General features: G+C 55.0%; 1 protein-coding gene across 2 annotated transcripts in view; it reads right to left on the bottom strand.

The window, feature by feature from the left end:
• Window positions 5,768-23,848, bottom strand: part of PCSK6 (proprotein convertase subtilisin/kexin type 6) — a 171,122-nt gene continuing 153,041 nt past the window's right edge. For both annotated transcript variants that reach the window (XM_018066352.1, XM_018066353.1), the window contains 7 exons: window positions 19,509-19,611; window positions 18,534-18,730; window positions 16,530-16,617; window positions 14,875-14,978; window positions 11,091-11,220; window positions 8,362-8,474; window positions 5,768-7,117 (listed from right to left, as the gene is read on the bottom strand). In XM_018066352.1, coding sequence (XP_017921841.1) covers window positions 7,020-7,117; window positions 8,362-8,474; window positions 11,091-11,220; window positions 14,875-14,978; window positions 16,530-16,617; window positions 18,534-18,730; window positions 19,509-19,611 — 833 coding nt within the window. In that variant the 3' untranslated portion in view covers window positions 5,768-7,019. The remainder of the gene's footprint in view (window positions 7,118-8,361; window positions 8,475-11,090; window positions 11,221-14,874; window positions 14,979-16,529; window positions 16,618-18,533; window positions 18,731-19,508; window positions 19,612-23,848) is intronic.

The raw sequence follows: 23,848 nt of genomic DNA, 5'->3' as shown, positions 1-23,848 counted from the left end.
CAGTGATTTTGGAGCCCAAGAAAACAAAGTCTCTCACTGTTTCCATTGTTTCCCCATCTATTTGCCATAAAGTGATGGGACCAGATACCATGATCTTCATTTTTTGAATGTTGAGTTTTAAGCCTGCTTCTTCACTCTTCTCTTTCATTTTCCTCAAGAGGCTCTTTAGTTCCTCTTTACTTTCTGCCATGAGGATGGTGTCATCTGCATATCTCAGGTTGTTGCTATTTCTCCTGGCAATCCTGATTCCAGTTCGTGCTTCATCCAAGCTGGCATTTTGCATGATGTAGTCTGTATATTAGTTAAATAAGCAGGGTGACAATATACAGCCTTGACGTACTCCTTTCCCGATTTGGAATCAGTCTGTTGTTCCATGTCCAGTTCTAACTGTGGCTTCCTGACCTGCATATAGGTTTCTCAAGAGGCAGGCCAGGTGGTCTGGTATTCCCATCTCTTTCAGAATTTTCTACAGTTTATTGTGATCCACACAATCAAAGGCTTTGGCACACTCAATGAAGCAGATGTTTTTCTGGAACTCCCTTCCTTCCTCTGTGATCCGACAGATGCTAGCAATTTGATTTCTGGTTCCTCTGTCTTTCTAAATACAGCTTGAACATCTAGAAGTTCTCAGTTCACATACTTCTGAAGCCTACCTTGAAGGATTTTGAGCATAACCTTGCTAGCATGTGAAATGAGTACAATTGTGCGGTAGTCTGAATATTCTTTGGAATTGCCTTTCTTTGGGATTGGAATGAAAACTGACCTTTTCTAGTCCTGTGGCCGCTGCTGAGTTTCCCAAATTTGCTGGCATTTTGTGTGTAGCATTTTAATAGCATCATCTTTTAGGATTTTAAATAGCTCAGCTGGAATTGCTCAGCTAAACAAGCCTTTCTCCTATTAAACTAAAAACAAAAGGGTTTATTTCTTTACTTTAAAACAGTAAAGTGGCATGGGTTTCCCTTGCTTCAGCACATGAACAGAGACATAAATCCCACTATAGCTGGTTTGATTCATTTTAGGGGTTTGTCTAGGAAGGGCTTCCCAGGTGGCTCAGTGGTAAAGAATCTGGCTGCCAGTGCAGGAGACACGGGTTTGATCCCTGGGTCGGGAAGATTCCTTGGAGTAGGAAATGGTAACCCGCTCCAGTATTCTTGCCTGGGAAATCCCATGGACAGAGGAGCCTGGTGGGTTACAGTCTATGGGGTCGCAAAGAGTTGGACACAACTGAGTAACCACACATGCAGAAGGTTGAGAATAGATTTTCTTGATCTCGTTTCTCTTGACTAGGGTTTTTTCAGCCTTGGCACTGTTTACCTCTGGGGACCGGATAATTCTTTGTTGTGAGGACTGTCTTGTGCATTGCACAATGTTTAGCGGCATCCCTGGGGTCCAGTGGCTAAGACTTTGCTTTCCAATGCAAGGGCTGTGGGCTGAGTCCTGGTTGGGGAGCTAGGATCCCACATGGTTAGTAGTCAAAACACCAAAACATAAAGCAGAAGCAGCATCCCTGGCCTCTGCCCACTGGATGCCAATACATCCCTCTAGTCGTGACTCCAGTTGTCTCCAGAGATTGCCAGGTGTCCCCAGGGAGACAGAAATCACCCCCACGGTAGAACCACTGTGCTTGCAACATTCTCTGCTCTGGTCACTCTGGTTGCTGTCTGCTGGACAGAAAGTTCAGATCTCTGACCACACTTAGTGCCCCTGGTATGTCGGGGTAGCTTTTGGTGGTGGGAGCTGTTGTACTACGTGGTGGTGTTGGTGTTGTTCTGTGCACAGACAAGCCTCTGAGAAGGGTCAGGACCAGCCTGAGGCAACCAGCAGGAAGGACAAAGCCTGGGCTCAAGAAGGAAAGCAGCAGAAAAAGGCTTGGACAGGATGTAAACTCCTCCTTTCCCAGGACTATCAGCCCAGCCAGCCGCCTCTCCGCCTGCTGGGCTGAACCTCATGATGCATGAGAAAGACTTGGCTTTGTAATGTATACTCCCCATGCGTGCTATGTGTGTGCCAAGTCACTTCAGTCATGTCTGACGCTTTGCGACCATATGGACTAGTGCTCACCAGGCCTCTCTGTTCGTGGGATTCTCCAGACAAGAATACTGGAGTGGGTTGCCATTTCCTCCTCCAGGGGATCTTCCTGATCCAGGGATCAAACCATGTCCCTTGCATCTTCTGCATTGGTAGGCAGGTTCTTTATCATTAGCGCCACCTAGGACGGTACTTTCCATAGCCCCTGCATGTTCCTATTAAAATATCCTTCCTACTGGAGGAATCAACCTGCCTGACTTCAGGCTATACTACAAAGCAACAGTCATCAAGATGGTACTGTACTGGCACAAAGACAGAAACATAGATCAATGGAACAAAATAGAAAGGCCAGAGATCAATCCATGCACCTATGGACACCTTATCTTTGACAAAGGAGGCAAGAATATACAATGGAGAAAAGACAATCTCTTTACCAAGTGGTGCTGGGAAAACTGGTCAACCACTTGTAAAAGAATGAAACTGGAACACTTTCTAACACCATACACAAAAATAAACTCAAAATGGATTAAAGATCTAAATGTAAGACCAGAAACTATAAAACTCCTAGAGGAAAACATAGGCAAAACACTCTGACGTACATCATAGGAGGATCCTCTATGACCCACCTCCCAGAGTAATGGAAATAAAAGAAAAAATAAACAAATGGGACCTAATTAAACTTAAAAGCTTTTGCACAACAAAGGAAACTATAAGCAAGGTGAAAGACAGTCTTCAGAATGGGAGAAAATAATAGCAAATGAAGCAACTGACAAAGAATTAATCTCAAAAATACACAAGCAACTCCTGCTGCTCAATTCCAAAAAAATAAGCAACCCAATCAAAAAATGGGCCAAAGAACTAAATAGACATTTCTCCAAAAAAGACATACAAATGGCTAACAAACACATGAAAAGATGCTCAACATCACTCATTATCAGAGAAATGCAAATCAAAACCACAATGAGGTACCATTTCTCGCCAGTCAGAATGGCTGCAATCCAAAAGTCTATAAGCAATAAATGCTGGAGAGGGTGTGGAGAAAAGGGAACCCTCTTACACTGTTGGTGGGAATGCAAACTAGTACAGCCACCACGGAGAATAGTGTGGAGATTCCTTAAAAAACTGGAAATAGAGAACTGCCATACAACCCAGCAATCCCACTGCTGGGCATGCATACTGAGGAAACCAGAATTGAAACAGGCACGTGTATCTCTCATCGCAGCACTGTTTACAATAGCCAGGACATGGAGGCAACCTAGATGTCCATCGGCAGATGAATGGATAAGAAAGCTGTGGTACATACACACAATGGAATATTACTCAGCTATTAAAAAGAATGCATTTGAATCAGTTCTAATGAGGTGGATGAAACTGGAGCCTATAATAGACAGAGAAGTAAGTCAGAAAGAAAAACACCAATACAGTATACTAACACAAATGTATGGAATTTAGAAAGATGGTAACGATAACCCTGTATGCGAGACAGCAAAAGAGATACAGATGTAAAGAACAGACTTTTGGACTCTGTGGGAGAAGGTGAGGGTGGAATGATTTGAGAGAATAGCATTGAAACATGTATATTATCGTATGTGAAATAGATCACCAGTCCAGGTTCGATGCATGAGACAGGGTGCTCAGGGCTGGTGCACTGGGATGACCCTGAGGGATGGGATGGGGAGGAAGGTGGGAGGGAGGGTCAGGATGGGGAATATATGTACAGCCATGGCTGATTCATGTGAATGTATGGCAAAAACCACCACAATATTGTAAAGTAATTAGCCTCCAATTAAAATAATTTTTTAAAAATATCCTTCCTTTTACTTCACTTTTCCAACGCCTCCTTTGTCCATCCTGTGCTCTAAACCCTCCATCACCTACTCCCAGGGCCCCGGGTCTGAGCTTGCAGGGTTAGAGCCCCCTCCAGACATATGATCAATGATCTAAATGTAATGAGTGGCAGTTTCCCAACTTCAAGAGCATCCTATATTGGCCACGCCTATAGTATGTTGCCTTCTTTGTTCTTAAGGCTCCATCCAGCCCCCATTTGTTATCAGTGCCTTTCCTATAGGAAGTGCAGTTCTTCCCAGCCCTGTGAAGAGATACGAGGTATGCTGTCATCTGTGGCCTGGGAGGATGGGGACCTGCAACTGGGGACCACCATGGAGCCTTAAATTGGGGGACAAAGTCAGAAAAATGTCACCCACCAGGAATGAAGACAGTTTAAAGTGAAGGCACCATAGCTGCATCCGGCCAGTTGCTGAAGTGACCATCTCCCTGCAAGAGCCAGCCTCCCTCCTAGGCACATGATGGAAGAGCCTGGCCCAAGTCAGCCTGAGCCAGGTCCCATCAGCTCTACAAGCTGCGGTCTATGACAGGATAGGTTCAGAGGATGTGCCTCATGCGTCTATCACAGGAAGCAAAATCCTCAGATATGTCCTGTCCCAGCAGGGCCCCCACAACCCTCACGTCAGGCCATCTGCACACAGGCATTCTACGTGGTCAGTTTTCAAACCCTTTTAACAAGGGGCTTCTGGGTCCTTAGGATTTGGGGAGCAGCTTCTCATCTCCACACAACAAGTGCCGACCCCAGGACAGGCTGGCCTAGCCATGGCCAGGAGGGTACATGTGCTCCAAGGTTGCCTGGTGGGCTTCTTGTAGGTGGTGTCCTTTGAGACTAACAGGACTTGTTTCTGGTTCAGTTGCAACTGAATGTGTTAAACCATATGCTCTCTGTGGACAAACAGCTCTTGGGACTGTAACGGCACCTTGCCCTGGAGGTCCTCAGCAAGCTTCTGATTTTAATTCAATCACAGACAGTCCTGGCTACCGACTCCCAAGCAGACACCTCACTTCATCCGTCCTTCTGCCTCACATTGATGACTCAGGTCAATTCTGGCTCGTGGTGGAGGGTGGTAGGTTGCATGGCCACTCCCCATGCCACCCCCTCGCGCTTTCCCATTTTCCCAGAGCTGCTGCCACCTCCACCCACAGAGTCACCACTGGAAAGCCTGTCCTTGTGGGCAGAGCTGGGGGCACCTGGCAAACCCAGATGAGGGACAGGTGACCCAGGCCCGCAGCAGGCTCAGAACCCCAAGGGGCAGGCCTGGCACCAGTTTTCTCGGGAGCTGTGGGTGGTCCTGCCTGTCACTTCTCTCGTCATGTGCAGCGAGAGGAGGTGCCTCAATCCCCCAGAGAGGGTCCAGAGGACATGGGCTGCCAAGGGCCAGCAGCAGCTCTCCTGAAATCCAGAGACAACCCTAGAATCCCAGAACAACGCCCTCACGCACTTGTTTCTTCCTGAGTCAGTTCCTGGTGGTGGATTTCCTTTATCTGCAGCCAAAGGACTCCTGGTAAGGACAACCCCTACCTACAGAGAGGCCAGGGTGAAACCCCCACAGTGTGGAGCCCACGGGCCTGGGGCTTCCGGCCACCATGCAGAAGACATGCTGCAACCTAACTAAATGACACTTGTAGATACAGCTGAAGACACCTGCCATCTGGGCTCCCCAGGGACAGAAAGGAGGCCTCTCTACACCCAGCCCCTCCCTCCTCTGGCCCGAACTGGGTCTGTTTGCCTGATGACACCCTGGAGCTGGGGCTGTGTGATTCTCCCACAGCTTAGCTGTAGCATCATTTGTTAAGGCTCCAAGACCTTGCAATAAAACTACATGTAAAGCCATCTCATACACTGGCCAGTGCCCACATTTAAATGTGCCTTGGAAAGAAACACAGGCTCCTCTGCCATGGAATGTTAACTCTTTTATTAATTTAGGGTTAACACCGTGTCTGCCTTGTGAATTTCTTTTTCGGAGTTGTGGATTCAATCAACAACAGCTGGGCTCCCCCCAGCTGACCGGTGGCTTGTCAAAGGCGTTACAGTCACAGAGGGGAGCAGGACGAAAATGGAGAACGAGCTTGAGAAAATTTAAGGCAAATGTTAATTCCCATATTAAAGGGACTTCATCAAGCAGATCTGTGCATATCAATGAAAATATATGAAATATTTGTCAAAATAATTAACATTGGTAAAAATTAGAACATGTAGCTTATAAAATGCCCACACAGGTTTGGCAGAAGTAAATTCAACTGTGTCGATAGGCTCACAGCAAACACAGACACAGGTGAGCCCACCTTAAGACAAGTGTCCTGAAAAGCAGGGCCCACGGGCTTTCAGAGCAGCTCCACGGAAGGGAAATGACTGACAACCGGCAATTCATGGACAGGCTTACATCTCGGTAGGAAGAACTGCTTGCTTGTTGGGGCTACCTTCCATCAGGTAGAGGTGACCATTCGGGCCATGAGACTCGCAGAGGCGCAGATGGGATGTGGTGACCCGGGGCCCTCGGCCCACTCAGAAGTGAGGGCTGTAGATGAAGGAGGGTCTCTCCATCTCGTCCCACTGGGATGTAACTTTAAGCCATGGCTGTGGTTTCAGAAGTCACTGACCATGTAGAAACAGACGCTCCATCCCCAGTGGTCACAGGTTTTACGCTCCCAGATCTGTTCTGTTGAGTCTGACCAAACCACCTCCCAGATGGCGGCTGGCAGAGAAGCAGGTGCGCCCCAGGCCCTTTCTCGTGGGGCACAGCCAGGGCTCTTCGGGAGGCATGGAAGCACGGGGAGAAGGGTGCTGCTTAGGGCCACGTGGCTGGCCTTTCTGCTTTGGTCTTGGAGATTCAGTGAATGCATGGTCTCAGGAGCTGTGGATCCCCAGAGTTCATGCTGCTCCTGCTGTGACTTGGCCAGAACACAGCAGCCGGCGAGGGGGTGTGAGCGGGTGTCACCGCTCCCGGGACACCTCCTCCAGGCACCCCTTGTCCTTGCCTGGCCTGGGTGTCCAGAGTCGCCAGGAAGGACCTTGCTCCTAGGGAGACGAAGCTGTCAGATGGGGGCGCCATCCCTGAAACAGGCTCTGGCCGACAGCCTGGAGAAAGGTGGACGGACAGACAGACGACGGGAGGGGCCCTGCCCTGTGCGGGGGCCGGGTGCCCCTACCCGGCCAGGAGGCACGTGCGGCAGCAGAATTGGATGAAGAGCTTCCGTTCACAGAGCCGGTTGGATTTGACCATCTCGCAGAATGTCTCATCAGCTGGGTTCCCCCAAAGGAGAAAAGGAGGGACAGGTCAGATGTGGGGGCCAGACATGGGTGCTCCCAGCTCCCCACTCCGGAAGGGAGCCGTCTGCCATTACCCCCGTGGTGACAGGTGGCCAGCCCAGTGAGGCCGGGGCTGGAGCTGAGCCTGGAGACGAGGGCGGGTGGGGGAGGAGACAGGTTCGGGGGGTGGGGGTTGGCAGGGTCTGGGGACACCAGGCTGTTCGGGGAGCCCTCCGTGGTCACTGTTCCTCTTTCTGGACGTGGGAGAAAGCGGGGTCAGACTTGGCAGGGGCAGGGTGGGGGCTGCTCCATGATGCCAGGGATGCCCCAGTGGGGGAGGAGGGAATGATGAGAGGAAGGGGTTCATCAGGGCACTGGGAATGGCTGAGGGAGCGGAAGAGCCAAGCCCCTAAGGCCAGCCCTTCCCCTGGCAGCTGGCCTCTGGGGACCTGCACTCATGGGGCAGGGACAGCCTCACTTTCTGGGGCTGGGACCTCACCCGAGGAGGTGGCTTCCTAAAGTAAGCACTTCTTGGCTGAAGTAAGCGCTTCCTGGCCTTAAAGGAACACGATTCTCCAAGGCAAGGAGGCCACCTCATGGTCTGCAGGGCATGCCCGGGCTCTCTCTGGGGGCTTCACACTCTGCCAGGCCCAGGCCGCTGCCAGCTCCATGCTCAGGGACCTTGTGGTGCTGGCAGCTCTCCCTCCAGCATACCAGCAGGCTCTCAGTGCCCAGAGACAGCTTCGGGCTGCTCATCCCTATGCTTCCTGAGCCATGGTGGCTCCTTACCATGGCATGTCTGCCCATGGCCTCTGCCCAGGTCTCCAGGCCAGAGTTCTGTGTCAACCCTTCCTCTTGCCTGGAACCCCCACCCTGGTCTCTGAGTTTCCGCTTTCACAACCTATCCTCACGTCCCAGTCGACCAGATGCCCAGGGCTCTCCCACAGCACACACACGGATCCTTCCTGCGGAACACGCGGGCCTCTCCTAACGCATGCCACCACACCCAAGCCACCTGGGGCTACTGGAGTGAGAGTGGGGACCACGTCCAAATCATTCGTAAGAGTTACTCGTTGGACAGACCCACAGTAGCGGGGTGGCGGCTGGATCCTCTCTGGTCAGTGTGAGGGGCCTGGAGGGAAGGGGCACCCCAGGGACAGCCTGTGGTCCCTGCTCCTCTCTCCCGTTCTCTTTAGCCAGGCAGCCAAGGGGCTTGGGTCCAGCCCATGCCCACTCACCGTTGCTGCACGTGTGGTTGGTGATGCACGAGGTCCCCAGCTGTGTGAAGCCCGCTTTACACCGGCTACAGTTCCTGCTGGAGCCTTCACAGCTCAGGCAGCTCTCGTCACACCTGTGGGGACACGGGTTCCCGATAAGGAGGGCCGCCACCACTCCGGCCCTTCCCAGGGCCCTCCGGCCTGCCTGCCGGCCCTCCTGCAGTGCCCCTGGCAGTAATCCTGCCCCCATGGTGCTCTCTCCTCCTGTCTGACCTCTGTCACCTGTATGACAAACAGGACCCAGGAGCCGCTGGGGCGCCGCCCATCAGTCTCAGCCTCCTTTGCGGTGAGGTCGGCCTCACCCCTGGGGACAGGGCTGGCGGTGCCCTCTCGGTCCTGTCCCAGAGATGGGACCCAGGACTACTACCATCGGAGCGCCGTGACCTTGGGGGTCAGCACACTCTGGCCTCGGGCCACACCAGCAGCTTTGCTGGGACCTGTCTTGTCCATCTGCATCCAGCTGTGGCTGGGCTGCAGCACTGGGGTCAGGCAGCTGCTCTGGAGACTGGCCGGCCGGCCCAACCTACAGGGCTCACCGTCGGGCCCCTCAAGAGAGCTGGCTGATGCCGACCTGCTCTGGGCCCCGCACAGACCTCGCCTGCCCGCTGCCTCTCCAGTCTAGCTCCATTCCAGGTGCCAGGTCTCCCCAGACCCGCTGTGCCGCAGGCCCAGCAGGCCCGGGAGCGGGCTCAGATAGGCAGGCAGGGTGGTGGGCAGGAGGCGGCTCAGCTAGGCCTGGGCCTGCCCCATGGGGCAGCTCCTTGCATGGGACAGTGGCCACTTCCAGTCAGCCCCCCACCCACTACCTCACCACCAAAGATCCCTGTGACTGTGTCCTCCACCTCTGCAGGGTGGCACCCACTGCAGCCCCACCGCCTGCCCCCAACTGCCAGGACCACCACCCACCTGTGTCTTCAGGCTGCTCTGGTGACACTCAGATGGCAGAGGCCTGCATGTGTCCTGCCCCAACAGTGAACCCGGAGAGGCCGGGCTGGGGCGGGAGTGTGCTGGGAAGGCCGGGAAGGCAAGGCTAGCAACCCCTCAGGCAAGTACCTCCTGCCCCCTGAGTTGCTCTGTCTTCAAAGAGGTTCTTACTCCTCTTCCAGGTCTTCTTCCTAAGTCTCGGGTGTCCAGACCTCATCTGAAGTACTCAGTGTGGACAGTTCTCACTCTTAGCCCTGTCCCTCAGCTTCATGGGTTTCCTCAGTGCTCAGGCTCCAGCCCAGCTGGCTGGGCCCTGCCCCCTGAACCTGCCCATCCGTCCTCTCCAGAAATGGGCCTGGCTGGCACTGGACCATGGGTCTTGGAGAGCCAGGTTCCCTGGGAGCTGCTACTGCCCAAGTGGGAAGAGGCCCTGAAGAACCAGGGGACCAAGGTAGTCCATCCTCCTGGGGGAGCCACACAGAGGGGTCTTCAGGGCCAGGGACCAAGGCCATGTGGAGGGGTCTTCGGAGCCAGGGGGTCAGGAGGAGGAAATTCTCTGCAATGCCAGCATCCAACACCTCGGTGCCCCATGCAGGCCTCTTCCTGGGATGCACCTCTGAGACCTGCTGTGTCGGCCCCAGTGCTGGACCCCGCTCCAGGCTGAAAGCCTCATCTCCCATGGGCGAGAGCACCCAGGGAGCTCTGGCCTCTGCAGCCCAGGAGGAGCTTTCCTGGGGCTGGGAGACCTCACAGTGTGGGAGCACCCTGCACCCCCAGGGGTCCAGGGTGTCTGACAAATGAGACTGTTATCACTACAGAACGTGTAGTCCCTGGGCTGTTGCCCTAGAAAGAGTTGATGAGTTAAAATCAAGGTTGACTTCAGATGCTGGTGTCAAGGGGCCTGCACGGACTTGGCCAGGCCGGGTGAAGGCAGCTGGACAGAAGGGCTGAAACCCCAACCTTCCTGTGTGGGTCCCACAAATGCAAGGACTGGGTGGTATCTCACTGGCTTACCACAGAGTGGTTGGTGTTCCTGTTTTATGTTTGGTTTCTTGGTTTTTGTTTTAAGAGGATAGGTTACAATCTGGAACAATTCTCAAATATATCTTGGGGGCCTTGAAGATCCCCTGTGGGTCCTTAGCTGTGAGTTGGAAGATGGGGTATGGTCTGTCCACACTGCTCTGATGTGGGCCCCGGGCTCCCTTGTTTCCAGTCTATTTCAGGCTCAACGTCAAGGTCTTCAAGGTCACCTGCAGACTCCTCATGGTCACTCTCACCCTGGATGAGGCGGGCTGCTCTGCCCTGCTCCTGGGCTTAGGTCACGAAGCCTGGCGTGAGGCAGCATGCAGCAGGACAGGAGGAGGACACCAAGCAAATGGCCTCTCATCACTGCCCACGACCCACGATGACCAGAGTCCCCAGACGAGGATGAGGCGCTGTGCAGATGCAAAGGAGGAGCGGAAAAGGAGACTGGGAAGGCTTATGGCATCGCTGCAACGGCTGGAAAGGGCTTTAGAATGAGGAGCCTGTCAGGACCTTCTCTTTTTCTCTAAGTTATCTAATTAAGAATCTAAGCAAACCCAACAGGTGGTTTCCACACAGAGTGAGCACACTGGTCTGTGGCAGTAGGTCTAAACAGATACTCAGAAAGTGAACCCCACCCTAGTCCCTGAGACAGAGGCCTCCAGACCTGGTCCCTCCTCCATGGGCACTATGCTCAGCCATCTAGGGCTGGGCCGAGAGGACTGCCTGGAGGAGGCACCTACCTGCGGCACACCTTGTGGGGCAGCCCTGGCATGTCCTCTGCGTAGAAGCCCTCACCACAGGCCGGTACGCATCTCCAGTCTTGGAAGTAGAAGCCCGGGGCACAGTGAATGCACTCCTCTCTGCTGGGCCCTGAGGGGTGCGGGCAGAGAGCAGAGGTCAGTGACCACCCACCATCTGCTGTGTGTCACAGATCTGCGGCCTCACCCGAGAGCCAGGTCCTGTTCAGACACCCCAAAAGGCTGCCCCCGCAGCAAGACCACCACCCCCTCACTGGTGCCCACCGCATGTCTATACTGGCCCCCTCACCCACTCCTAGGAAGTAGGCCTTACACACCAAGCTCAGCGCACTCCCCCGGCCCCAGCCACGTTCATCAGCCTGATTCTAAGGGCCTTCTTTCCCAACAAGCCTGGGCTGGTTTAAGCTAGGGCAGCTGGGTGTAGCCTTGAACTCAAAATGGGGCCTGACCACACAAACTTACTTGTTGGATTTCAGAGATGTAGTTTAAAAAAAAAAGTAAAATAGCTCACTGGTCTTTAAATATCAATTACATGGAGAAATGGTAATATTTACATACATGTGGTTAAACATGATGTTCTATTGATTTCCACCTGCTTCTCAGGGTAACTTATACCTGCATCCGCAGCCCACATGGTGTTTTGAGGGGACCGAATGTGGTGTGAGACCACGTGGAGAATGGAAAGAGGAGGTGTGTGGGCCTGAGGCTGACAGAGATGTGGTGTGAAGGATCGGGACAATTTCAACAGAAAAAAAGCCACTCGGGCTCATGGGGTGGGATGTGGGGACAGAAGAAAAGGCAAAGACTCTGAATGAAGGATCAAGAGTCATGAAGGGAAACCTGCAGCTCAGTCAACAGGGCTCGTCAGCGTGGGGCAGGCGCAGCCCAGACTGAAGAGACTGTGCTGTCCGTCTCTGCCCACCTCCTCCCCATTCACACCAATAGCAAGTGAGCGCCAGGCATCCACTCTGTGCCAAATCTCCAAAGCACCTCACGGGGTGTTAGAGGTGGCCAGGAGGCCACAGGCTGATGGCGCAGAGGGTCAAGCGTGGGGAGCAATCGTCTCGGATGTGCCCCTCACTGGACCTCCCCGCACTTTGACTGGGGTCTGGCCTTGGCTGGAGGCCTGGCAGCTTAGGCTGAGGTGTCCAGTTGTCTTCAAGGAGTGACTTGTGGACCTTGTGGACTTGAGGGCCTCGCGCCTGCGTCAAGGGAGAACCCCTGCAGACGGCTCCATGCTCCAACGGTTGGTCTTGTGTCTCAGAACCACAGCTGCCGGCCTGGATGGGGTTCTGAGCATCTAGGGGGATGGGAGTGAGGCAGAAGTGGGAGCCCGTGCGTGACGGGCCTTCGTGAAGGACAGGTGCCCACCGCCTGGGTCTGCATGGCGTGCTGTTCCCCTGCAGCTGGGGTGTGGTGGGAGAGCCTGGCACACGTGCTTCTGGACTGACAGCTGCTCCTGTGCCCCCTCCTTCCGCCCCCACTTATCTCCAGGGAGCATGTGCGTGGGTGACTCCCCACTGACCCCCGCCCCCATCCTACCACCTGGGCCACTCCCCAGCATCTGCAGCAGTCTACTTCTATTTTAATGCTCAATTTACTAAACACAAAGTGGGTGAGATATGCTCAGCTGTGGCTGGAAACCAAGAAAGCCCTGGATGGGTGGAGGCCCTGCCAAGGTGTGTGCCTCAGCACGGTTAAGACGGTACCTTCTCCATTCTGGATCTTTTACCATGACAACAAGAGCCGGACACAGAGCCGGGTCTCCTGCACCCACCACGGCAGACGGGCACCCCAGGGATCCCAGCCTCCTGACTCAGAGGCTCTGGGACACAGACTGACCATCCCGGGGTCCCCGCCGCCTGGGGTGGGGACAAATGCCCCCAAGCTCCTGTGTATTTGAATCTCCCCACACGGTGCCCAGGGCCCTCACAGACAGGGCAGCAGGGGCCCCTGATTGAGAGCAGAAGGGGAAGGCCAGGTGGCTTGGGCCTCCAGGGGCTCTGGACAGGGACCCTGACCAGCAGCAAGGGGCCTTCTGAGACTCAGAGCTGGAGGCAGGGTCCCTCTACCCACATCAGCCGAGGTGGGTACACACATCCCAGAGCATAGAGGGCACCTGGGCAGGCAGGCGTGGGTGCAGGGCAGCCCTGGGACAGCTGGGCCCCTGAAGTGACAGGTGGCTGGGCTGGGTGAGAGAACCCACAAGCGACTATAAAGCCATCCACCAGCAGGCAGTGTGGGGGTGCCAAGAAAGGAAATTCCATTGAATGAGCAAAAGTGCTACAAAGACAAACGCCTGGCTGGGTGTTATGGACTCAACAGGCTGATATTTGAATAGGTGATGCCGGTGATGTTCCTTTATCAATTTAGGCTAAACAACGAGTCAAAGACATAGAACCAACGTTGACAGGCATCAAGGCAAAAGGCAGGAGGGCTGCCCGACAAGCCCTGGCCTTCTGGGGGGCGGGGGGCGCTGTCCCAGAGTGGCCCCAGGGAGGCATGGCTTGCTCCAGAGGCCTTGAGGTTATGGCCTTGGCCATGGCACATCTACCCTGGGAGGCTACCCCGTTCTGCCGGGACCCACATTACATCCTTAGCGGAGAGCTCATCCTTACACCCTTTCTGCAGCAAAAGCTCCACCCAACGTAGGTTTCCTAGAACAAGGACCCCAGCACTGGGTTGGGAAGGAGGGTCAGAGGAGAAGATCCAACCAGAAATGTACCTGGGCCACAAACTCCGATGTGCGGCGGCGTCTGCGGCACAGAGCTCTGCAGCACGAGCCAACAAAACAATCACTCTCAGATTCTACACAGAATCTGCGGCTGGACGGCAGCTCTGCCATCATCCCTGTGGGGACTGCAGTACACACACACCCCTTACAGAAGCCTTTCCTCTGTGAGTGAGTGCTGAAGCTAAGACAGGCCCAGGAACTAAGGCTATGTCTTAAGAAGCCTTCTCCTTCCTTCACACTCAGAACTTACCCTGTCTCTCCCCGATGACTCTTGAATCTTTAGGACTTGAACCTCAGGCACTTGCCCTGGCAAGAGCTCGAGAGCAGTGAGCAGCCCAGCCTGGCCTGGAAGCAACCCCTGCCTGGCCGGGCTCCTAACACCAGGATGTGGGCCCTTGTGGTTTTTCTTTTTTTAATTTTTAAAAATTGTGGTCAAATATACACAATGTAAAATTTACCATGTTTACCACTTAACATAGTTCAGTAGCACTAGGGCTTCCCTGCTGGCTCAGATGGTAAAGAGTCCACCTGCCAATGCAGGAGACACAGGAGGCATGGGCTTGATCCCTGGGTTGGGAAGATTCCCTGGAGAAGGGAATGACAACTCACTCTAGTATTCCTGCTTGGAGAACCCCAGGGACGGAGGAGCCTGGTGGGCTACAGGCCATCGGGTCGCAGAGTCGGACACGACTGGGTGAGTAGCAACATGATATTATAGTACACCTGTGTCTTTCATATGTTGCCTTAGGCATGCTCAGAAAAACTAGGGTAGAGTACACCATAAAAAATATCTGGTCTGGCCCTGTGGTCAGTGGCACTAAGGAGATTCACACCATCATGGAGCCATTAGCACCACCATCCACGCCCCAGACGTTTTCATCTTCCCAAACTGAACCTCTGTGCCTGTTAATCACTCTCCCTCCTCCCGGACTCAACACTGCAACATCCACCCACAAAGCCCTAAGTGCCAGGGCTTTCTGGGTTTCAGGTCCTCCGCCCACCCGCTGGCCTAGGGAGCAGGCGTGAACTCACCCACGCAGGTCCGGCAGGTGTGATGGCACTCCCCACATCGGATGAGCTCAGAGTCGAAGTAGGTGCCTGGCTCACAGTCTGGAATGCAGCTGCCCCGGGCAAGGCTGGTGAACAGGGAAAAAGGCAGGTTTTCACATCCTTTCTGAAACTCTGACTGTATTAGGATTTGTCCTCAACGTCTTTCCTGAGAGGAGATGAGAGGTGCTAGAACACAGGTGTTGGTGTCACTTCAGGTTCTGAGCTCGGGAAAAGTGGCTGGGAGGGATGCTCAGGCCTTCTGGTGGCCTTGTCCCCAAGTGGGGTGCCATTTCCTATGTACTTTCTGACACCAGCCACTATGGAATCTGAGGCCTGAGGGGGTGGTGGGGTCACCCTGCTGGCTCCGTCTCCCAGGGCACAGCGTCTGTAATGCGGGAGAGGGGCCAGCAGCAACAATCACCTTGACACTCGATCAGTTCCAGCCTTGCCCTTGCCTGAAACCTTTCATGTTTCACAATGAACTTGAAATAAAATCCGCTCCTGGGACCTGGCAGGCCTGCGAGCTGTGACTCCCAGGCTCAGATGAGAACGGGGGTGACCTGCAACTCTGGGGTTTTGGTTCCCTTGCCTTCCTGGCTCCCTGGACCCTCTTCACTCTAATCCCCTAATCTGGAAGTGATCAGAGGAAGCTCAGGGCTCAGGGAAGCTCAGGGCTCAGGGAAGATTGTTCCTCTCCCCGTTAGTAACTGCGATAAAGATTAAATGGTGAGCTGATGGAATAAAATGCTCATTACGCTTCCTTCCTTCACTCCTTGCTGCACAAGAACTCAACCCTGTGGGTGTTTTTCCCTCACAGTGGCATTCGGGTGGTGGAAGGTGGGCGGGGGGAGGTGGGCCACAGGACCAGTAACCTTGTCCCCTGGCCTGGTGAGACATGCTGAGAGTCACAGAGCAGCTGGGTCAGCATCTGCATTTTAACAAGACCCCTTGCCCCGCCCTGCCCCCTCGCAGCAGGGCAAGGCGGGAGGCGCTACCCTCAAGGACCACCTCTTGTCTCTTCCTTTCTTCAAGTGCAGACCCCAGTCTGAGACTGGACTTGGGGAGGGCCTGCAGCACAATTCCTAACAGAATGACTTCTAAGCTTCTAGACGGTGACTTCAAGGAACAAGTGGTATGTAATTTGATGGCATGAAATGGGCTAAACCAACATTTCAAAATATTCCCGTAAAAACTAATCCAGTAAGATGTTTTACAGGAAACAGTAAGATGTTTACAGGAGAGCTCCCTGGGAGGAAACACAAGGGCTGGGAGACAGAGAAGGCTGGGCGATGGGGCAGAGGGAGGAACCCCGTGTCCAGACCAGGAGGGAGACAGGTGGGTGGGATTCGGGGCCTGAGAAAGGAGCTGGACTCCCACCCTCCAGCTTCCAGCCCCACTTTCCATCAGCAGGTCAGCTTTGACTGATTCCCCAAATGCTGCCTCAGACTAGAGACCTTCCTCATCCTCCAACTTTCTATCCTAAACAAGCTCTAAGTGCAGATCTGATTTTGACTTGGAATCTTTATCCTGAAAGGGCTTTGGGCCTCTGAAATTTTAGCTTTTAGGAAAAAGTGTAAATCGACAACAGACAGTAAAACCAGCGTACACCGTGGCCACGCCCAACAGGAGGGTCTTACCTGAATCCTTCTTTACAGACAGTACACTTCTCTGGCTCATCAGTACACTTTTTACAGCTTGGGTGGCATTTAAGGCAGCTTTTCTGACCTGGAGAAAAGTGAGAGGAGGAAAAGAGAAGGGTGAGAAGAGTGGATGTAGGTCAAGCTCGGGCCAACAGGACTGAAGAGTTTCAAGAGGGGCTGACTGATGGAACAGCAGTCACGGGCAACATGTCGACAGAACCGCCAGAGCCATATGGGGACCACGTGCCTGGGGGTTGGGTCACAGGCCTTGCACCCCTTTTCTGGAGTAAACTCAAGTCCTCAGGTTACCTTAAGGTCTGGAGGGGGCCCTTAGCTCTCTCCTCGGGGACTGGAGGCAGCTGAGCAATTTCCTGAGTGAGATGGGTGGGGCCACAGGAGCCCCTGAGCCCCCCAACCCAACACAGGGTCTTCACAGCGGTCAGACACAAAGCTCAACATCTGCCACACCTTGAAGGGGAAGCCCTGGGTCTTGGCGATCATCCAGGTCACTCATCCTGGCATCTTGGCCACTACACCTTGGGGCATCCTCCCCAGGGCACGCAGGCAGCATCATATATGCTGCAGGGGCTCAGAGAGCACGTCTTGGGGGACAAGGCATCAGGGTGGGATGGGGAGTGTGGATGGAGGCATATCCAACCTAGCCCCCAGACAGGAGTCTACAAAGGCTGTGAAGCCTGTCTTGCCTGACTCTGAGGCTCCTCTAAAGAGGGTGGTCGTTCCACAGCTGTAAACATCCTTAAAGACTGCGTGGCTCCTCCCCACAGCAGTGACAGCAGGGCATGATGGGGCCTCCTACAGGCCCAGGCCAGACACGAGCTCCGGTAAGGCCTGTCATCCACACCACAGCCAACACACCATCTGAGAACTGTCTCCATTGATTTAACCCAGACTCTCTTTGCACTCTCCTCCAGGGGGTGGGGGGTGGATGGTGAGCCGTTGGCCCTGGGGCCATCCACCCTGCTCCCCGGGACAGGCAGGGTGGCAGGATGCTAGTGTTGCTCTGAGCTCACACCCTGCTGGGTCATCGAAGCTGGGCCCTCTTGCCTTGCTCAGCTTCCTCCCCTCAGCAGGGTCGCCTAGCTGGGAGCCTGGTCACTGTGAGACGCATGGCCCAACCCTGCCCCCCCGCCCCCCTACCCCATGCCATCTTCCTGAGCCCAGTCTCACCCAACAGCAGGCTCTGCTCATTCACGGAGGCCCAAAACCTCCCTGTCTGCAACTGCAACTTCAGCACAGCAGCTAAACCACCAAAGCCGCGAGCCACTGACAGGGGTGGGGATGGTGGTGAGGGTGATGGTGGGGTCTGTGCTCCCCACCCCCCCAGCCCCCACGCTCACACCCACTGCTCCAGGACAAGCGGCGGGGTCCTCAGAGGCCTTTCCATCTGGGTGTCTGAAATCAGTGAGCCTAAAGGCCCCTGACTCAAGTCACCTCTTGTTCAACCTCCACAGTGGACACTGACGTGGACACTGACCCGCACACGCATGACAGCCCTGGCTCCAGGGGCTCCATCTCTGTGTCACATTGAACCATCTTGGCCAGGCCCCATGTGAACCGCTGCCCACTACCAGGGTCCAAGGGCTGTGACTTCCCCCTTCCTCCCCATTCCTTCCCATGAAGGGTCCTTGCACACAGGAAGCAGAGGGCCAGGGCAATTCTCCGAGGAGAGGGGAGTGGACCTGAGGGGACAGTTCTCCCAGAAGGGGAGAGCCAGCCCCAAGGGGACAGTTCTCTCAGGAGAGGGGAGCCAGCCCCAAGCGGATAGCTCTTCCAGGAGGGGACCCTAGCCCCAACTGGGCAGTTCTCATGGGAGAGGGGACCTCAGAGGACAGTCTTCTCAGGACAGGGAACCCCAGCCCCGAGGGGACAGCTTTCCCAGGAGGGGACCCCAGCCCCGAGTAGACAGTTCTCTCAGGAGAGAGGACCCTGCCCCGAAGGGACTCATTCCTATCCCAGGCCCAGGAACAGACACGCACTTACTTTCGTCAGCATAAAATCCGGCGGGACAGAGGGTCACACAGGAGTTCACCTCCTGATGGTGGTAGAAGCCACGGCGGCAGGTCAGGCACTGTGTGGAGCCCCGGCCAGAGCAGGTCTCACACCCCTTGTGGCACCGGCGGCAGCGGCGGGCTGCGGTGTCCCCAAAGTAGCCCAGAGGGCACGCACTCACACACTTCCTGTGGGGGCAGACACGGAGAAGACCGTACTGCTGGGCCCAGTCCCCACCTGCACAGGGGCACAGGGAGGGGTGGGCCAGGGCGGGCAGGGGGACCCCTCAGCTGCCCCTGGAGGTTCCTGATGCAGTTGAGTGGGGAAGGCTCGCATGGGAAGCCCAGAGCCCTTCCCTCTCAAGGCTTTCCCAAGGGGTGGGGGCATTTGAAGGGCACGTGGCTTCCTTGGGCAGAACTCCCAGCACCAGCAGAAGCCCCCTAATAGGCAGCAAGTGGATCTCCAAGGTCACCATGAGGGCCCAGCAGCTCCCCTGCCAGAGCCCTGGCCACTGAGTGCACCCCAGTGGGCTGCACCCCTGCCTGGGCACGCAGGGATGGGGAATCCTCATTCTTGGCAGACTTTGCTGGTGTTTACAGCAGTACTGGCCCCAGAGATGATGTTTGTCTGCAGTTTCCAAGCGACTGCCATGCTCAGTACGACCCACTTTTGTTTAACACAATGGAGAGAAAAAGCTTACGAACATAGCACAATGCCACCCGTGGCCTCTGAGTTCTGTCTCAGTCACGAGCTATTCACATGATGAGAACAGAAGGCTGCAAGGCATAAAATTTTCAAGCAGTGACCCTCCAGGTGACCTCCTTGCAGGGTATGTGGCTGTGACCCTCAAAGTGACTTCCCTCCAGGGTGTATGGCTGTGACCCTATATGTGACCTTTCCCTTCCGGGTGCTGTCGCTAATCCCTATGTAGGAGCCAGGACACACAACCGCAGCCCAGCCCTTTACCTGCTGGTCTTGACACTCCCCAGGCTGAAGTGGACGCAGTTCAAGCACTGGTCTGCACCGGGGCCATCACAGCCTTTGTCCCCACACTCCGGATGGCACACACCTTAAAGAAACAACCGTTTCCTTTCACCCACAGAGATGTTGTCTCAGTCATGTCGAGCCCCCAAGAAACCGGCGTCTGGGTCCTACAGGCCCCTGCTGGGCCAACACACCCATCCTGTAGGGACCCGCCTGGACTGAGAACAGAGGGTTTGATGACCTGAGATAGGGGCTGCCTGAGGACTAGCAGGAGAGTGGTGGGCAGGGATCCAGGACTGTGACATTCTAGCATCCTTCCTGCAGCAATGTCACGATGCAGGGCTGGCCACCACCCCCATCTCCACCGTGAAGGGCAGTGCAGAGTCACATGCGGACCAGTCACCACACCCATCTCCACCATGAAGGGCAGTGTAGTCACAAGGGGACTGAGCATCAACCCCATCTCCACCATGAAGGGCAGTGCAGAGTCACATGGGGACCAGGGGACTGAGCATCAACCCCCTCTCCACCATGAAGGGCAGTGCAGAGTCACATGGGGACCAGTCACCATCCCCATCTCCACCATGAAGGGCAGTGCAGAGTCACATGGGGACTAGTCACCATCCCCATCTCCACCATGAAGGGCAGTGTAGTCACAAGGGGACTGAGCATCAACCCCATCTCCACCATGAAGGGCAGTGCAGAGTCACGTGGGACAGCTGTGACCAGGCAGCCACTTTCTGATGAGGAATGAAGGAGAGAAGCGGGGTGCACCATGCCGCCACCCTTACGCAGTGATGGAGCTGGGCAGGTCTCCATGGCCCTAGTGGGTCTGGGCTGAGCCCTGCTTGGCTCCCCCATCTTGACCTCAGAGGTGCCCCCCACTGCCTTCTCTCCATCCCCAGTTCTAACTCTGGGAGCTTGTGTGTTGCTGGAACTGGGGGAACCCCGCAGAACCCGTCCCAGTCTCCCTTCCACCTGTGCTTCAGGGAAGAGACCAGCTCTTCGGTTCTGGCCCTTGGGCTGGGGGGCCCTCCACAGGGGTCCTCCTCACCTGGGCACTGGGCTGAGCTATGGTGGAACCCCCCTCCCATCCTCTCCCCACCTCCCCCAGTGTCTCCACTGGGAAGTGGCTCCAGAAAGCCTCCCCATGTGGGTAGGGGTCTGGTGGGGCATTTGAAGGCTTTTGAGTCCCTGGAAGAGAAAACAACCACCTTCTACAAGGTTTCAGTTGTCGGAGAGGGTGGGGAGTAAGTTCAGAGTCAAAGAGGAGGTGACTAGCCGGTCACAAGCATTTCACAGCCAGAAGGGAAAGACACAGGGCTTACTCTGTGCAGCCACAACGGGTCTTTGCTAAGGGCACAATGTCCCCTTCATCCCTCTTTAAAGGGCCTCCAGACCTTCCTAGTGTTAGACTCGCTGTATTTGGCTTTCCTCCCCCAAGGTTTATCGTTGTCAGCATTTCCAAAGTTTTCACTGTGGGTCCCACTGGGAACCCCTTTCAAAGCTATGCTCATCCCTGGGGATGAGCTAGACGGCCCCTCAGGGTCTGGGGGCATGAGGCTCCCCTATCCCTCCCTCAGCTACAGGAAGCTGTTGGATTTGGGCATCAATTTGCATTTGAGCTGACTCTTGTCTGCTCATCCTTTTGTGGCATCCAGCCCTCCCCGAAGAGGCCTGACAACCTGTGGCCTGCGGTCACCTCCCCCCAAGGCAGGTGAATCTCCTGTGAGAAGTTGAGAATAACTTTCTTAACCCTAAGGAGAAGTATAGGAATGGGAGGAGATAGCCCACACTCCCCACTCTTCCCCAGCCTGGCAGATGGAGCTCCACAGGGCAGGTCCTGGTCTAGTAACCATGTTGTATGCCAACTTTCTGGCACCTGAAAGGCGTTAGGACGGCTCAGAGCAGGTGCTCAGTAAATACTTGCTGAATGGCTGAGGGTGGGAAGGGATGAAAGAGCAAGGCACTGGGATACTGGGGCAGCCCAGTGCCCTCCTGTCCACACACAGAATGTCCTCAGATGTCCCAAGATGGGGAAGGCTTGCAGGAGGCCTGGTGCACTCAGTCCCCTCTCCCTGGGGCCTCTCTGCAGGTGAGAGATTAGTCAGGGACCCAGTGGGGAGCCCCATGCTAGGTGGGGGTTGCAGAACCCTGATAGGGTGCCCAGGGATGGCAAGTCCAACCCTGCACAGGGGCAGGGGGTGGATAGCCTTGTGCCAGGGAGCCCAGTGAGATCCTCCCAAGCAGGATCCTCCGGTCTGCATCTGTGAGCCCCCTCCCTGTGCCAATCTCTTCCTGGATCACCCTGAATAGCCCAACAGGAGGGTCATCCCTGCCAGGAATCATTCCTGAACCCTGTCTGCCAGCTGGGCTGCCTGGTCCCACCCCCACTGCTCCTCAGAAGCACCTGGGTTCCCTTGGGCTCAGCTATACCCATCTTCTGGGTGGGTGCGTCTATGCCCCCTTTCCCTCTTCTATCCAGGAGCCTGAATGTTCCTCAGAGACCCCTCGCTTTCTGTCTCACCTCCCAGGGCCTCAGCCACAGGGCAGCATGACACTCTCCCCCTAGCTTTGCAGCCAGCAGGATGGTGGCCAACCCCTGAGAAAATGGAGCATTTCCTGTGCTATCAGTAAACAAGGAGGTCACAGGCATCAGTGACTCCAGCCCTCCAGGGCAGCCAGGAAGGAGGAGAAGCTGGGCCATCTGGCAGCCATGGGGCTTCAGCCACTCCCTACAGGGAGCCCTGAGGAACTCAGGATGTGACTGCACAGGACAGAGACCCCAGACAGCTGAGGTGCACATGGAAGGAGAGATTTCAGTGAGGCAGACTCCTGTATCATCCCATACACAAAAGGCAGATGCAAGAGTCTGGGCTCACCTGATGGTTCACACAGTAAAGAACCTGCCTGCAGTGCAGGAGACACAGGGGACCTGGCTTCAATCCCTGGGTCAGGAAGATCCCCTGGAGAAGAGAATGGCAACCTTCTCCAGTATTCTTGCCTAGAGAATCCCAGGGACAGAGGAGCCTGGCGGGCTACAGTCCATAGAGTTGCGAAGAGTCGGACATGACTGAGCAACTAACGCTTTCACATTCATTTTCATTCATACACAGAAAAATGCTAACTTCCTTGACTTAGGATATCTGGTTTTCTTTAATTCACAAAAATATTTTTGATGTTCAGACTGCCTGCCCTTAGTTGCAAACTTCTGTATAACCTGGCTCCTACCCCTCTCACCTCCTCAGAGCAGTTATCTCAGGGTCACTTGAGATGCTGCCTCCTAGGCTTAAGTCCTAAAAGCTTCCCTCAAATAAAACATAACTTCTTGGTTGAGACTATTTTTTAAGTTGACACCCCTCTGCAGGTGCCGGGCTGACACTGGCTTATTTAAAAACTCTTTCTTGACTCCTGTGTGGAGTGAATCCAGGATAAAAACATATGTGAGCAAACATTAGAAAGCAGCTGGGGGTTCTCAATGGCTCTGTCCTTATGGGCTTAGGCCTGAAGGACCAGGTATATTCAGTGAGTCTCACAGTCCTTGCCATTCTTACCACCCAGAAGCCTAGCCTCCATGTCACCATGAGGCTTGAGGTGGGCAGAGACCCTTACTACCTGCGGGCAGCTGACCTCCTCTCTGGCCCCCTACTTACCTCCTTCCCTTTATTTACTTCTTGGCTCCCGGAGGGCTGGCCCGGCACCTGTCCACCCCTCATCACAGCACTGCCCGGTGCCCCCACTGCCAGAGCCAGGAATGAACAGGGCCCAGTGCCCCCCAGGCACCATCAGCATGACCAGCTTGGCATCCAAGAAGGCTCCCCAGTTCTCGGCCACCTCTCAAGCTCAGCCCTCAGCTGTGTGAGAAACTCCACAAAGTCCACAGTCACAGCTGCACCTCACAGTCTCCCCACTCGGTCCCTCTCCTTCTCCCTCAGCTTCTGTACCCGGGCTTGTCTGTCTGTGACAGAGGGGATCCCCAGGCACCCAGGAGATGGCCCCTCTCCCCCAAGTCCTCACCCCTCCTTCCATGCTCCTCCTGCCCTGGCCCCTTTCCTGTTCTTCTGCTGTTACTGGTATGCCCACCCTACTTGCCCAAGACCCCAGGGAACCTCCTTGAGGGTCAGGAACACCCTTCAGTCCCAAAGAAACCCCTCTAATCCCTGTGGTCGGGCTCTGAGTGGCCTGGGCTGCATAAAAGTTAGAGTGACATTCCAGGACAGTGTGAGGTTAGAGCCAAAGCAGATTTTAGCGGGGAGGGAATCCGTCCTTTATTAATAATTACTGAATCTTGCCACTGTTTATAAATCACAGGGGGAAACAGA

Source organism: Capra hircus, chromosome 21, assembly GCF_001704415.2.
Source record: "Capra hircus breed San Clemente chromosome 21, ASM170441v1, whole genome shotgun sequence".
In the NCBI taxonomy this organism is placed as follows: Eukaryota; Metazoa; Chordata; class Mammalia; order Artiodactyla; family Bovidae; genus Capra; species Capra hircus.
The sequence above is the reverse complement of the archived record's forward strand: the minus strand, read 5'-3'. Positions and strand labels throughout refer to the sequence as shown.